The sequence below is a fragment of the Panulirus ornatus genome, chromosome 8, assembly GCF_036320965.1.
Source record: "Panulirus ornatus isolate Po-2019 chromosome 8, ASM3632096v1, whole genome shotgun sequence".
Lineage (NCBI taxonomy): Eukaryota > Metazoa > Arthropoda > Malacostraca > Decapoda > Palinuridae > Panulirus > Panulirus ornatus.
In genome coordinates, this window is record NC_092231.1 from 27,145,894 (window position 1) to 27,159,201 (window position 13,308).

Sequence of the window (13,308 nt, forward strand, 5' to 3'; positions counted from 1 at the left end):
ATGAGTGGGGAAAGACTGACCAAGAGGATATATGTGTCGGAGGTGGAGGGAACGAGGAGAAGAGGGAGACCAAATTGGAGGTGGAAAGATGGAGTGAAAAAGATTTTGTGTGATCGGGGCCTGAACATGCAGGAGGGTGAAAGGAGGGCAAGGAATAGAGTGAATTGGAGCGATGTGGTATACCGGGGTTGACGTGCTGTCAGTGGATTGAAGCAAGGCATGTGAAGCGTCTGGGGTAAACCATGGAAAGCTGTGTAGGTATGTATATTTGCGTGTGTGGACGTATGTATATACATGTGTATGGGGGGGGTGGGCCATTTCTTTCGTCTGTTTCCTTGCGCTACCTCGCAAACGCGGGAGACAGCGACAAAGTATAATAAAAAAAAATAAAAATACTTATGTAAGTAGGAGAGATGGCCAGAGAGCGTTATTGGATTATGTGTTAATTGACAGGCGCGCGAAAGAGAGACTTTTGGATGTTAATGTGCTGAGAGGTGCAACTGGAGGGATGTCTGATCATTATCTTGTGGAGGCTAAGGTGAAGATTTGTATGGGTTTTCAGAAAAGAAGAGTGAATGTTGGGGTGAAGAGGGTGGTGAGAGTAAGTGAGCTTGGGAAGGAGACTTGTGTGAGGAAGTACCAGGAGAGACTGAGTACAGAATGGAAAAAGGTGAGAACAATGGAAGTAAGGGGAGTGGGAGAGGAATGGGATGTATTTAGGGAATCAGTGATGGATTGCGCAAAAGATGCTTGTGGCATGAGAAGAGTGGGAGGTGGGTTGATTAGAAAGGGTAGTGAGTGGTGGGATGAAGAAGTAAGAGTATTAGTGAAAGAGAAGAGAGAGGCATTTGGACGATTTTTGCAGGAAAAAATGCAGTTGAGTGGGAGACGTATAAAAGAAAGAGACAGGAGGTCAAGAGAAAGGTGCAAGAGGTGAAAAAAAGGGCAAATGAGAGTTGGGGTGAGAGAGTATCATATATATATATATATATATATATATATATATATATATATATATATATATCAACATATACATACTTATACAGACTCATATATATATACACATGTATAAATTCATACTTGCTGCCTTCATCCTTTCACATAGTTACCCCACCACACAGCAAATACCCCGCCCCCTAATGCGAGGTGGTGCTAGAAAAGACAAAAGTCCACTGAAAGCATGTTGACCCTGGTATACCACATCGTTCCCATTCACTCTATTCCTTGCACATCTTTTACCCTTCTGTATGTTCAGGCCTCGATCACTTAAAATTTTTTCACTCCATCCCTCCACCTCCAATTTGGTCTCCCACTTCTCCTTGTTCCCTCCACCTCTGACACATATATCCTCTTTGTCAATCTTTCCTCACTCATTCTCTCCAAGTGACCAAACCATTTCAACACTCCCTCTTCTGCTCTCTCAAACACACTTTTTTTATTACCAAACATTTCTCTTACCCTTTCATTACTTACTTGACAAAACCACTTCACACCACACACTGTCCTCAAACATTTCATTTCCAACACATCCACCCTCCTCCATACAACCCAATCTACAGCCCATGCCTCACAACCATGTAACATTGGTGGAACCACTGTTCCTTCATACGTACCCATTTTTGCTCTCCGAGATAACATTCTCGCCTTCCACACATTCTTCAATGCTCCCAGAGCCTTCGAACCCTCCCCACCCTGTGACTCACTTCTGCATCCATGGTTCCATCCACTGCTAAGTCCACTCCCAGATATCTAAAACACTTCACTTCCTCCAGGTTTTCTCCATTCAAACTTATCTCCTAATTAACTTGTCGCTCAACCCTACTGAACCTAATAACCATGCTCTTATTCACATTTACTCTTAACTTTCTCCTTTCACACACTTTTCCAAACTCAGTCACCAATCTCTACAGTTTCTCATCTGAATCAGCCATGAGAGCTGTATAATTGGGAACAACAACTGACTCATTTCCCAAGATAGATAGAGAGCACGGTTGAAGGATTGGGGGATTGAGGTCAGATTAGTTGTAGTGTAAGTCTGAATGGAGCCATGGAAGCAGGAGTCACTAAGATGAGGAGAGGACAAATGTTCTAGGAGTGCTGAAAGACACAACATTATCTGGTTAAGTTTGAAGGTATAGTATTCTTAACAATCTTATATGGATGGGAGGAATGGGCTATAGATGATTTTGTGCAGAGGAGAGTGGTGTTGGAAATGAAATTTTTGAGGACAATATGTGGTGTGTGATGGTTTGATCGAGTGAGTAACGAAAGGTTAAGAGAGAGGTGTGGTAATAAAAAGTGTGTGTTTAAGAGAGCTGAACAGGGTGTGCTGAAATGGTTTGAAAATATAGAGGGAATGAGTGAGGAAGGGGAACATGGAGAATGGGGAGACTGTATTGAGATGGAAGAATGGAGTGAAAAAGATTTTGAGTGATCAGGGTCTGAACATGTTGGAGGGTGAAAGATGTGCAATGGATAGAGTGAATTGGAATAATGTGGTGCACAGGGTTCAATGTGCTATCAGTGGCATTTGAGGAAGCCGGGGTAAACCATGGAAAGGTGTGCGAGGCCTGGTTGTGGACAGGGAGCTGTGCTTTTGATGTATTACATGTGACAGCTATACCTTTCTATGGTTTCCCCAGCCATTTCACATGCCTGAGTTCAGTTCACTGACAACAAATCAACCCCTATATACTTTACTGTTCCAATTCACTCTATCCCACGCAAGCCTGTCACTCTCCTGCATCTTCAGACCCCAACCAAGTAAATTATTTTTCACTCCATCTTTCCATATGTAATTTGGTCTTCCCCTTCTCCTTGTCCCTTCTACTTCTGACACATATCCTTTTTGTCAACCTCTCTTTCCTTATTCTTACCATATGCCTAAACCATTTTTGTGCACCCTCTTCAGCTCCTTCACCCATTCTTTTTATTACCACATCTCTCTTGCCCTTTTATTACTTGATCAAACCACCTCACAACACACATAGTCCACAAAATTTTAATTTCTAAAACATCCACTTCCCCACCATATCCCATCAACAGAACATACGTCGCATCCAAACAACATCACTGAGACTCCTATACTTTCAAACATACCCATTTTTCGCCCGAACAGACAACAACCTCTCTTTCCACATATTCCTCAATTTTCCCAGAATCTTCACCTCCTCACCTACCCAATGACTCACTTCCACTTCCATGGTTCCATTTGCTGCCATGTCCACTGCCAGGTATCAAAAATATTTCCCTTCCTCCAAATTTTCTCCATTCAAACTATCACTCCAACTAACCTGTCCCTGTACCCTGCTAAAAATAATACCCTTGCTTATATTTGCATTCACTCTTAAAGTCCTCCTTCTACATACTCTTCCAAACTCTGTCATCAACCTCTGCAGTTTCTCACTCAAATTTGTAACCAACACTGTCTATCTATCTATATCTCTGCTGCCCATTCCCTCCAGGAACTCCCATCAAGGGATGGCAACAGGAAAAGTCTCCACTTATCCCTGTCCTTGCATGCCTCCCTTACATACACCATTCCACACATTCTTTCATTGTTTCTCTCCCCCCCACCATTCCTCCACTGTATCAGCCCTTGTCCTAGATGGTCTTCCACTCACACCAACCCCTTTAATTGTACTATCATACACTCTCTTTGTAAACTCCCTGTCTTGCATTCTTTCCACAAGCCCAAACCACCTCAAAGTATTATGTTTCACCTATTCTACTGCTCCACAATTAAATCCCTTTGCATTCCTTGCCATACCACCTCTCATACACCCTTTCATTTCTTTCTTCATTCCATCTGGTCACACGACATGCTTTTCTCAAATATCTCATTTCCACAGCCTGGATCCTTGCCCTCTGTGCCTCATTCCACATTCATGTTTTGGCTGCAGAGGTCAGGGTTGGAAGGACTAAGCTGTCCCTTAATCCTCATTTCACTTCTATACTTACACCTCTACCCTTCATTATTCTATCAAGAGACCCAATGACTCTTCTACCCTGTACTGGTCTCTCCCTCATCATCCACAAACAAGCTTGCCACTAACCACCATATCTCACCACCACTCTCCATCTTTTCCCTAGTTTTGCTTTCATCTCTCTTTGCACGCCATACATATATATAATGAAAAGTCACAGTGATATCACACAGCCCTGCCTCACATCTACATGTATTCCAAAATTTTCACTCAGCTCTCCATTGACTCTTATACACACATTTGCTCCTGTACAGAAGGCTTTTACACCATCCAACAGTTTTCCCCTATACCATATATCCTTAACACATCCCACAAAGTATTCCACTCACCTCTGTCATATGCTTTCTCCAGATCCATAAAAGCTGCATACAACTTCCTACCTTTCCCTAAATACTTTTCTATGGTCATCTTTACAACAAAAATCTGATCCACACATCCCCTACCTTTCCTAAAACCCCCTTGTTCATCACTTATTCTGCATTCAATCACTTTCATCACTTTGTCAATTAAAATTCTTGCACATACTTTTCCTGGTATACTTAACAGATTTAATCCCTTATAACTGCTACATACACCCTTGGCACTTTTTCCTTTGAATAAAGGAACAATAATAGCTTTCACCCAATAATCAGACACAACCTTCTGTTTCCATGCTAAATTGCATGTAAGATGCATCCACTCTATCACACTGTCTCCTTCATACTTCAGTATTTCAGCCATAATCCCATCCACTCCAGGTGCCTTTCCTATCTTCAGTCTCATTATTGCCCTTCTTACCTCCCTCTTTGCCATAGGCCCCTTGTACTTGTATCCTCTTCCTTCCCTCCTCCATACCCATGAAGTAACAACAGCTGCCTCTCCTTCTCCCACATTCATAAGTTTTGCAAAATACTCTCCATCTTCCTTTCACTTCCTCCTGATTCAGCAATTCCCCTTCCTTACTTCTCACATCAACATTTCCATTCTTACATCCATCTCTTTCCTTTTTCATCTCCTTCCAACATAGTTTCTTATTATCCCAAAACTGTTCACTTAACTTTCTTCCAAAATCTTCTACACTTTCTTTGCTTCCCTCTATCAGCTTCTTGGCATTCCCCTTACATATTCTGTATCCTTCCCTCCTCCTTTGCTGAACTTCCACTGGTTCATGCCTAATGAGCAATCTCTTATACGCCTTTTTTTCTTCCACAGCATTTCTAATCTCTTCTGTCCACCATGCATTGCCCTTTCTATTCCTGTATCTCACTACCTTGTATCCAGCTACTGATCCCAAACATTTCAAAATAACTCATTCACACATGACTGCATTCCTACATTCACTGCATTTCTATCTAAGCATTCAGTTACCTTCCTTTCATATTCTTCCCTATATTTTTCCTGATTCATCTTCTCACTTGCCAACACTTTTACCTCTCCAGTCTTCCTCACACCATACCTCCACTTCTCCCTGCTCTTCATCCCACAAGAACGAAATGGTCAGTCTCTAAAGAATCCACTCACAACTCTAGCATCCAGCACAACCTTTCTCAATCTTTCATCCATCAACTGCCACACAGTCAATCAAAGCCTTTTGCTCTTCTCTTCCATCATTCCTCATCCATGTATATCTGTGGATCATCTTGTGCTGAAAAAAGATGTTTGCAAGGAATAAAGCCCTCTCAGTACAAATATCTACAAGATAGCATCCATTCTCATTTACTCCAGGCACTCCCCATTTACCAACTATCTCACCAAATCCATTATATCCCACTTTCGCATTCATATCATCCAATATGACTACGTTTCTCTCATTCTCAAAACTGTTTATACAGTCAATCAAATTCCTCCAGAAAAGCTTCATTTCATCCTTACCTCATACAGTCTTCATATTCACAGGCACATATACACATACCCATGCATATTTCACAATCCCAGTCTTTCCTTTCACCCACACTATTCTTGATCCATTCCATCCATGCTCTGTAACACCCTCCCACACTCTTGGTGATAGCAGAATTGCACATCCTTCTTTTACTCTTCCCCAATAATTTTCACTCATTCCCATCCATACCACACCTCCTTCTATGCCCTCCCATAACTTGCATTAATTTCCATTTGCACTCCACACACCTTGCCTGAGGATATGGGTTCCCCCAGTCCTTAGCACATCCACATTACAACTTTTACACCTCTCCACAATCTCCCTCCTTTTATTCTCCCCTGTCATCCTATTAACTTTCAGTGCCACCACCCTCAATCACTCGTTCCTTTTAATCCTTAGCATAACTGGTAGACTCCAGTACCACTTCTTAGCCTTTTGTGCCTCAACCTTGACAGGTCAATGGCAGAGGGCAACTCCAGCGTAGTGTTTCCTGAGGCAGCAAGGCTCAAAAATTGTCAAAACTAAAAGTAACAGCACACCTCAGGTATTTGCCCAAATCTAAAACTATTGCCCTGAAGTAAATGGGAAATGCCTCCCCCTTTAGTTCCACCCCCAAGGGGTGTACTGACGAGGTCATCAGCAAACAAAAACTGTTTCACTTCCCTGGCCCCCTAACTTCCAAGAGACTGCATACTCATCCCTCTCTCCAATTACCTTGCATTTATCTTCCTTACCACCCCATTCATAAACAAATTAAACAGCCATGATGATATATACCCCTGCCACAGCCCAATCTCCACCTAGAAGCAATTTGGAAAATTGTGTTCTTTACTGTAAAAAAGGCAAAATACTGTTGTAAAAAATAAACAGAACCTTGTATAATCTTACCTTTCATCTAATAGCAAAACAATTTTTTTCATAATTGTTATCTATGTCCCAAATCAGTAAAATAGCAACAGGAACAGAGAAAGATCTTGAAGGCCTGATTTGCTCAACTCCATTCTCTACCTGTCATGCATAAAGTACCAAAATCACAAACCCCTATCCACAACCAAGGCCCACTGATCTTTCTGTGATTTCCCACAGATGCTTCACAGAAACATATCAACATAAAATCTGTTTGCTGCAGGGGATCATATAGCAGCTCATTGTGTCCTATGTTTGTTGACACATGCATGGTGCACAATCATAGGTGTGATTAGCATGATTTAACTATACTAATGAAACTTACAATAAAACTTGATAGGGAAGAAGGTTTGCAGAAGTTCTACTGACTTACATGTGAATTTCCTACTTTTCCATTAAACAACCAAACATTTTCCCATGCATGCCACTGTCACCATTTGTAACAGAGTTGAAAAATATACAAAACTCAAATTCAATCTTCTAAATTGTGACAGTATTCTCTAAGCATATGCACCGCAAAATAAAATTAATGAAAAATTTACCATATAACACCAGGACCCCTCCTACAGAGCCCCTGTAATTTCATGGCTGCACTACAATCAGTACCAAGGAAATGATAGATTCCTTTGGAGTTTAAGACTCTTCAGTGAGACCTGTACACCTTTTGCCCACTAACAAAGGTGACTTTACAATCAAAGTGCAGCCTCATGCTGACAGAGTGTAGTAACATCAATCACTCAACATCCAAGATGCAGAGGCAAAACATTCTTTCACTGAACATAATACTGTTTCTATTCAACACAGTCTACTTTCCTTGGCATCTTCTCTTAAGCTATGCTACAGCAGACTTAGATCTTGCTGACATGCTAATGTAGGACAGGTCATGAAGCCAGGGTCAGATGTCTAGAACAGGGTCTAGGTATCAAGGAGAGTCATTCATTTGACTTTTATCCTAATATTTTACCAAAATCTCAATATGACAGAGGCCAAGCCCTCCTGCAACTCTTGTGGGCTTTTGTAAAATTAAACAGACCATATTGGTCATCAGAGTGCTACTGGTAACCTTGGAGACAGCAGACACATACGACTGTCATCACACAAAAACAAAAAGCCTGGAAGACCTGGACTGTTTTCTTTCCAGTTATGTGGGGTAAATGGTAAGTTTAGCATGTGTCATCTGGGGCATCAGCAGCACTTAAGCCTCTTCTCACAAACAAACGTTTGTATGAAACTATATTTTCAAAAAACTTTACTCCAATGAGGAGTGCCTTGATATCCAATAATGAAAATAAAACCCTACAGACGGCAAAATAGCACCGACATTGAGGCCAACTAAGAGGTAAAATAATTTTTTTAAATATTGCCCACTGTATCCATATCATTTGCACTTAGTAACTGAAGTACATTAACGCGTTCCCTCCTAATCCTCCTGTGGTAATCTTAAACTGGAACTTTACCTTTCTCCTAAGAAAAGTGAGTTCCAGTGACTCCGGCTTAACAATCAAACTTACGGGATTGCTCATCAGCTTCTCCAGTTTTAAACGCTGCAGATCCGTTGCATTCTTTACAACAGTAACCTGCTTTTCGTCACCCTCTCCTGACATGTTTTCATCTGGATATTCTTGCAGTATACACCTTCTCTAAGTCGCTTACACTGTTTCGCCATGAACCACTTTGTATTTGTAAACAATCGCTGCAGGAATAATAATAGTCACGGCAGCTGTAAATTCATATTAATTTTCTCTGGAAGTACATTTATTATCATACAACTTCTAAACTTTACCAACGATAACACTATGGAATAATCTGACCAATTTGTAACGTCATAAAAACTCAAATATATCATATACATCAATATTCCTTCATACGATAACGTACATATTATTCTGTCAGTTCTACATTCTATAATGTCGCAAAAGAAATGGTACACAACTAATTATATTTTAGACATTATAAAGCCATTCGGAGATAGGAATCCCATAGATAAATTATGATGGTCGGCAATGTGCATTCAAAAATGAAAAACAATTTCCTCATTTTAAAAAAAGATCTTACGAATAGTTATTAAATCTAGTAACTTTATTGTATCAGCAGACTTTAGTATGCATATGATACGGTTTAAAAGTAAATATATATATATATATATATATATATATATATATATATATATATATATATATATATATATATATATATATATATATATTTTAACTTTCTAAAATGGGAAACAGAAGAAGGAGTCACGCGGGGAGTGCTCATCCTCCTCCAAGGCTAGAAGAAGGAGTCACGCGGGGAGTGCTCATCCTCCTCCAAGGCTCAGACTGGGGTGTCTAAATGTGTGTGGATGTGACCAAGATGTGAAAAAAGGAGTGATAGGTAGTATGTTTGAGGAAAGGAACCTGGATGTTTTGGCTCTGAGTGAAACGAAGCTCAAGGGTAAAGGGGAAGAGTGGTTTGGGAATGTCTTGGGAGTAAAGTCAGGGGTTAGTGAGAGGACAAGAGCAAGGGAAGGAGTAGCAGTACTCCTGAAACAGGAGTTGTGGGAGTATGTGATAGAATGTAATAAAGTAAATTCTCGATTAATATGGGTAAAACTGAAAGTTGATGGAGAGAGATGGGTGATTATTGGTGCATATGCACCTGGGCATGAGAAGAAAGATCATGAGAGGCAAGTGTTTTGGGAGCAGCTGAATGAGTGTGTTAGTGGTTTTGATGCACGAGACCGGGTTATAGTGATGGGTGATTTGAATGCAAAGGTGAGTAATGTGGCAGTTGAGGGAATAATTGGTATACATGGGGTGTTCAGTGTTGTAAATGGAAATGGTGAAGAGCTTGTAGAGTTATGTGCTGAAAAAGGACTGGTGATTGGGAATACCTGGTTTAAAAAGCGAGATATACATAAGTATACGTATGTAAGTAGAAGAGATGGCCAGAGAGCGTTATTGGATTGCGTGTTAATTGACAGGCGCGCGAAAGAGAGACTTTTGGATGTTAATGTGCTGAGAGGTGCAACTGGAGGGATGTCTGATCATTATCTTGTGAAGGCTAAGGTGAAGATTTGTATGGGTCTTCAGAAAAGAAGAGTGAATGTTGGGGTGAAGAGGGTGGTGAGAGTAAGTGAGCTTGGGAAGGAGACTTGTGTGAGGAAGTACCAGGAGAGACTGAGTACAGAATGGAAAAAGGTGAGAACAATGGAAGTAAGGGGAGTGGGGGAGGAATGGGATGTATTTAGGGAATCAGTGATGGATTGCGCAAAAGATGCTTGTGGCATGAGAAGAGTGGGAGGTGGGTTGATTAGAAAGGGTAGTGAGTGATGGAATGAAGAAGTAAGATTATTAGTGAAAGAGAAGAGAGAGGCATTTGAACGATTTTTGCAGGGAAAAAATGCAGTTGAGTGGGAGATGTATAAAAGAAAGAGACAGGAGGTCAAGAGAAAGGTGCAAGAGGTGAAAAAGAGGGCAAATGAGAGTTGGGGTGAGAGAGTATCATTAAATTTTAGGGAGAATAAAAAGATGTTCTGGAAGGAGGTAAATAAAGTGCGTAAGACAAGGGAGCAAATGGGAACTTCAGTGAAGGGTGCAAATGGGGAGGTGATAACAAGTAGTGGTGATGTGAGAAGGAGATGGAGTGAGTATTTTGAAGGTTTGTTGAATGTGTTTGATGATAGAGTGGCAGATATAGGGTGTTTTGGTCGAGGTGGTGTGCAAAGTGAGAGGGTTAGGGAAAATGATTTGGTAAACAGAGAAGAGGTAATAAAAGCTTTGCGGAAGATGAAAGCCGGCAAGGCAGCAGGGTTGGATGGTATTGCAGTGGAATTTATTAAAAAAGGGAATGACTGTATTATTGACTGGTTGGTAAGGTTATTTAATGTATGTATGACTCATGGTGAGGTGCCTGAGGATTGGCGGAATGCGTGCATAGTGCCATTGTACAAAGGCAAAGGGGATAAGAGTGAGTGCTCAAATTACAGAGGTATAAGTTTGTTGAGTATTCCTGGTAAATTATATTGGAGGGTATTGATTGAGAGACTGAAGGCATGTACAGAGCATCAGATTGGGGAAGAGCAGTGTGGTTTCAGAAGTGGTAGAGGATGTGTGGATCAGGTGTTTACTTTGAAGAATGTATGTGAGAAATACTTAGAAAAGCAAATGGATTTGTATGTAGCATTTATGGATCTGGAGAGGGCATATGATAGAGTTGATAGAGATGCTCTGTGGAAGGTATTAAGAATATATAGTGTGGGAGGCAAGTTGTTAGAAGCATTGAAAAGTTTTTATCGAGGATGTAAGGCATGTGTACGTGTAGGAAGAGAGGAAAGTGATTGGTTCTCAGTGAATGTAGGATTGCGGCAGGGGTGTGTGATGTCTCCATGGTTGTTTAATTTGTTTATGGATGGGGTTGTTAGGGAGGTCAATGCAAGAGTTTTGGAAAGAGGGGCAAGTATGAAGTCTGTTGGGGATGAGAGAGCTTGGGAAGTGAGTCAGTTGTTGTTCGCTGATGATACAGCGCTGGTGGCTGATTCATGTGAGAAACATGCAGAAGCTGGTGACTGAGTTTGGTAAAGTGTGTGAAAGAAGAAAGTTAAGAGTAAATGTGAATAAGAGCAAGGTTATTAGGTACAGTAGGGTTGAGGGTCAAGTCAATTGGGAGGTAAGTTTGAATGGAGAAAAACTGGAGGAAGTAAAGTGTTTTAGATATCTGGGAGTGGATCTGGCAGCGGATGGAACCATGGAAGCGGAAGTGGATCATAGGGTGGGGGAGGGGGCGAAAATTCTGGGAGCCTTGAAGAATGTGTGGAAGTCGAGAACATTATCTCGGAAAGCAAAAATGGGTATGTTTGAAGGAATAGTGGTTCCAACAATGTTGTATGGTTGCGAGGCGTGGGCTATGGATAGAGTTGTGCGCAGGAGGATGGATGTGCTGGAAATGAGATGTTTGAGGACAATGTGTGGTGTGAGGTGGTTTGATCGAGTAAGTAACGTAAGGGTAAGAGAGATGTGTGGAAATAAAAAGAGCGTGGTTGAGAGAGCAGAAGAGGGTGTTTTGAAATGGTTTGGGCACATGGAGAGAATGAGTGAGGAAAGATTGACCAAGAGGATATATGTGTCGGAGGTGGAGGGAACGAGGTGAAGAGGGAGACCAAATTGGAGGTGGAAAGATGGAGTGAAAAAGATTTTGTGTGATCGGGGCCTGAACATGAAGGAGGGTGAAAGGAGGGCAAGGAATAGAGTGAATTGGAGCGATGTGGTATACCGGGGTTGACGTGCTGTCAGTGGATTGAATCAGGGCATGTGAAGCGTCTGGGGTAAACCATGGAAAGCTGTGTAGGTATGTATATTTGCGTGTGTGGACGTATGTATATACATGTGTATGGGGGTGGGTTGGGCCATTTCTTCCGTCTGTTTCCTTGCGCTACCTCGCAAACGCGGGAGACGGCGACAAAGCAAATATATATATATATATATATATATATATATATATATATATATATATATATATAATTTTTTTTTTTCTTTTTTTCATACTATTCGCCATTTCCCGCCATAGCGAGGTAGCGTTAAGAACAGAGGACTGGGCCTTTGAGAGAATACCCTCACCTGGCCCCCTTCTCTGTTCCTTTTTTTGGAAAAAAAAAAAATAAAATAAAAAATTCTAATGGAATTTAAAGTACCTATAAAATTTTCCCTCAAGTTCAGTCCTCTAATTTTAACGCTATATCGCTAACGCGGGAAATGGCGAATACACAAGAATATATATATATATATATATATATATATATATATATATATATATATATATATATATATATATATATATATATATATATATATCTTTTCTTTCTTTCAAACTATTCGCCATTTCCCGCGTTAGCGAGGTAGCGTTAAGAACAGAGAACTGGGCCTTTGAGAGAATATACTCACCTGGCCCCCTTCTCTGTTCCTTCTTTTGGAAAATTTAAAAAAAATAACGAGAGGGGAGGATTTCCAGCCCCCCGCTCCCTCCCCTTTTAGTCGCCTTCTACGACACGCAGGGAATACGTGGAAAGTATTCTTTCTCCCCTATCCCCAGGGATATATATATATATATATATATATATATATATATATATATATATATATATATATATATATTTTTTTTTTTTCTTTTTATTTGTCGCTGTCTCCCGCGTTTGCGAGATAGCGCAAGGAAACAGACGAAAGAAATGGCCCAACCCACCCCCATACACATGTATATACATACGTCCACACACGCAAATATACATACCTACACAGCTTTCCATGGTTTACCCCAGACGCTTCACATGCCCTGATTCAATCCACTGACAGCACGTCAACCCCGGTATACCACATCGATCCAATTCACTCTATTCCTTGCCCTCCTTTCACCCTCCTGCATGTTCAGGCCCCTATCACACAAAATCTTTTTCACTCCATCTTTCCACCTCCAATTTGGTCTCCCACTTCTCGTTCCCTCCACCTCCGACACATATATCCTCTTGGTCAATCTTTCCTCACTCATTCTCTCCATGTGCCCAAACCATTTCAAAACACCCTC

General features: G+C 41.0%; 1 protein-coding gene across 1 annotated transcript in view; it reads right to left on the minus strand.

Annotated features, from left to right (window-relative positions):
* The window catches only part of LOC139749876 (PRKR-interacting protein 1 homolog), a 69,393-nt gene extending 60,949 nt beyond the window's left edge, over positions 1-8,444 (minus strand). Inside the window, exon 1 of the mRNA XM_071664249.1 lies at positions 8,265-8,444. Coding sequence (XP_071520350.1) covers positions 8,265-8,357 — 93 coding nt within the window. The 5' untranslated portion in view covers positions 8,358-8,444. The remainder of the gene's footprint in view (positions 1-8,264) is intronic.
* Between the last annotated feature and the right edge of the window lie 4,864 nt (positions 8,445-13,308).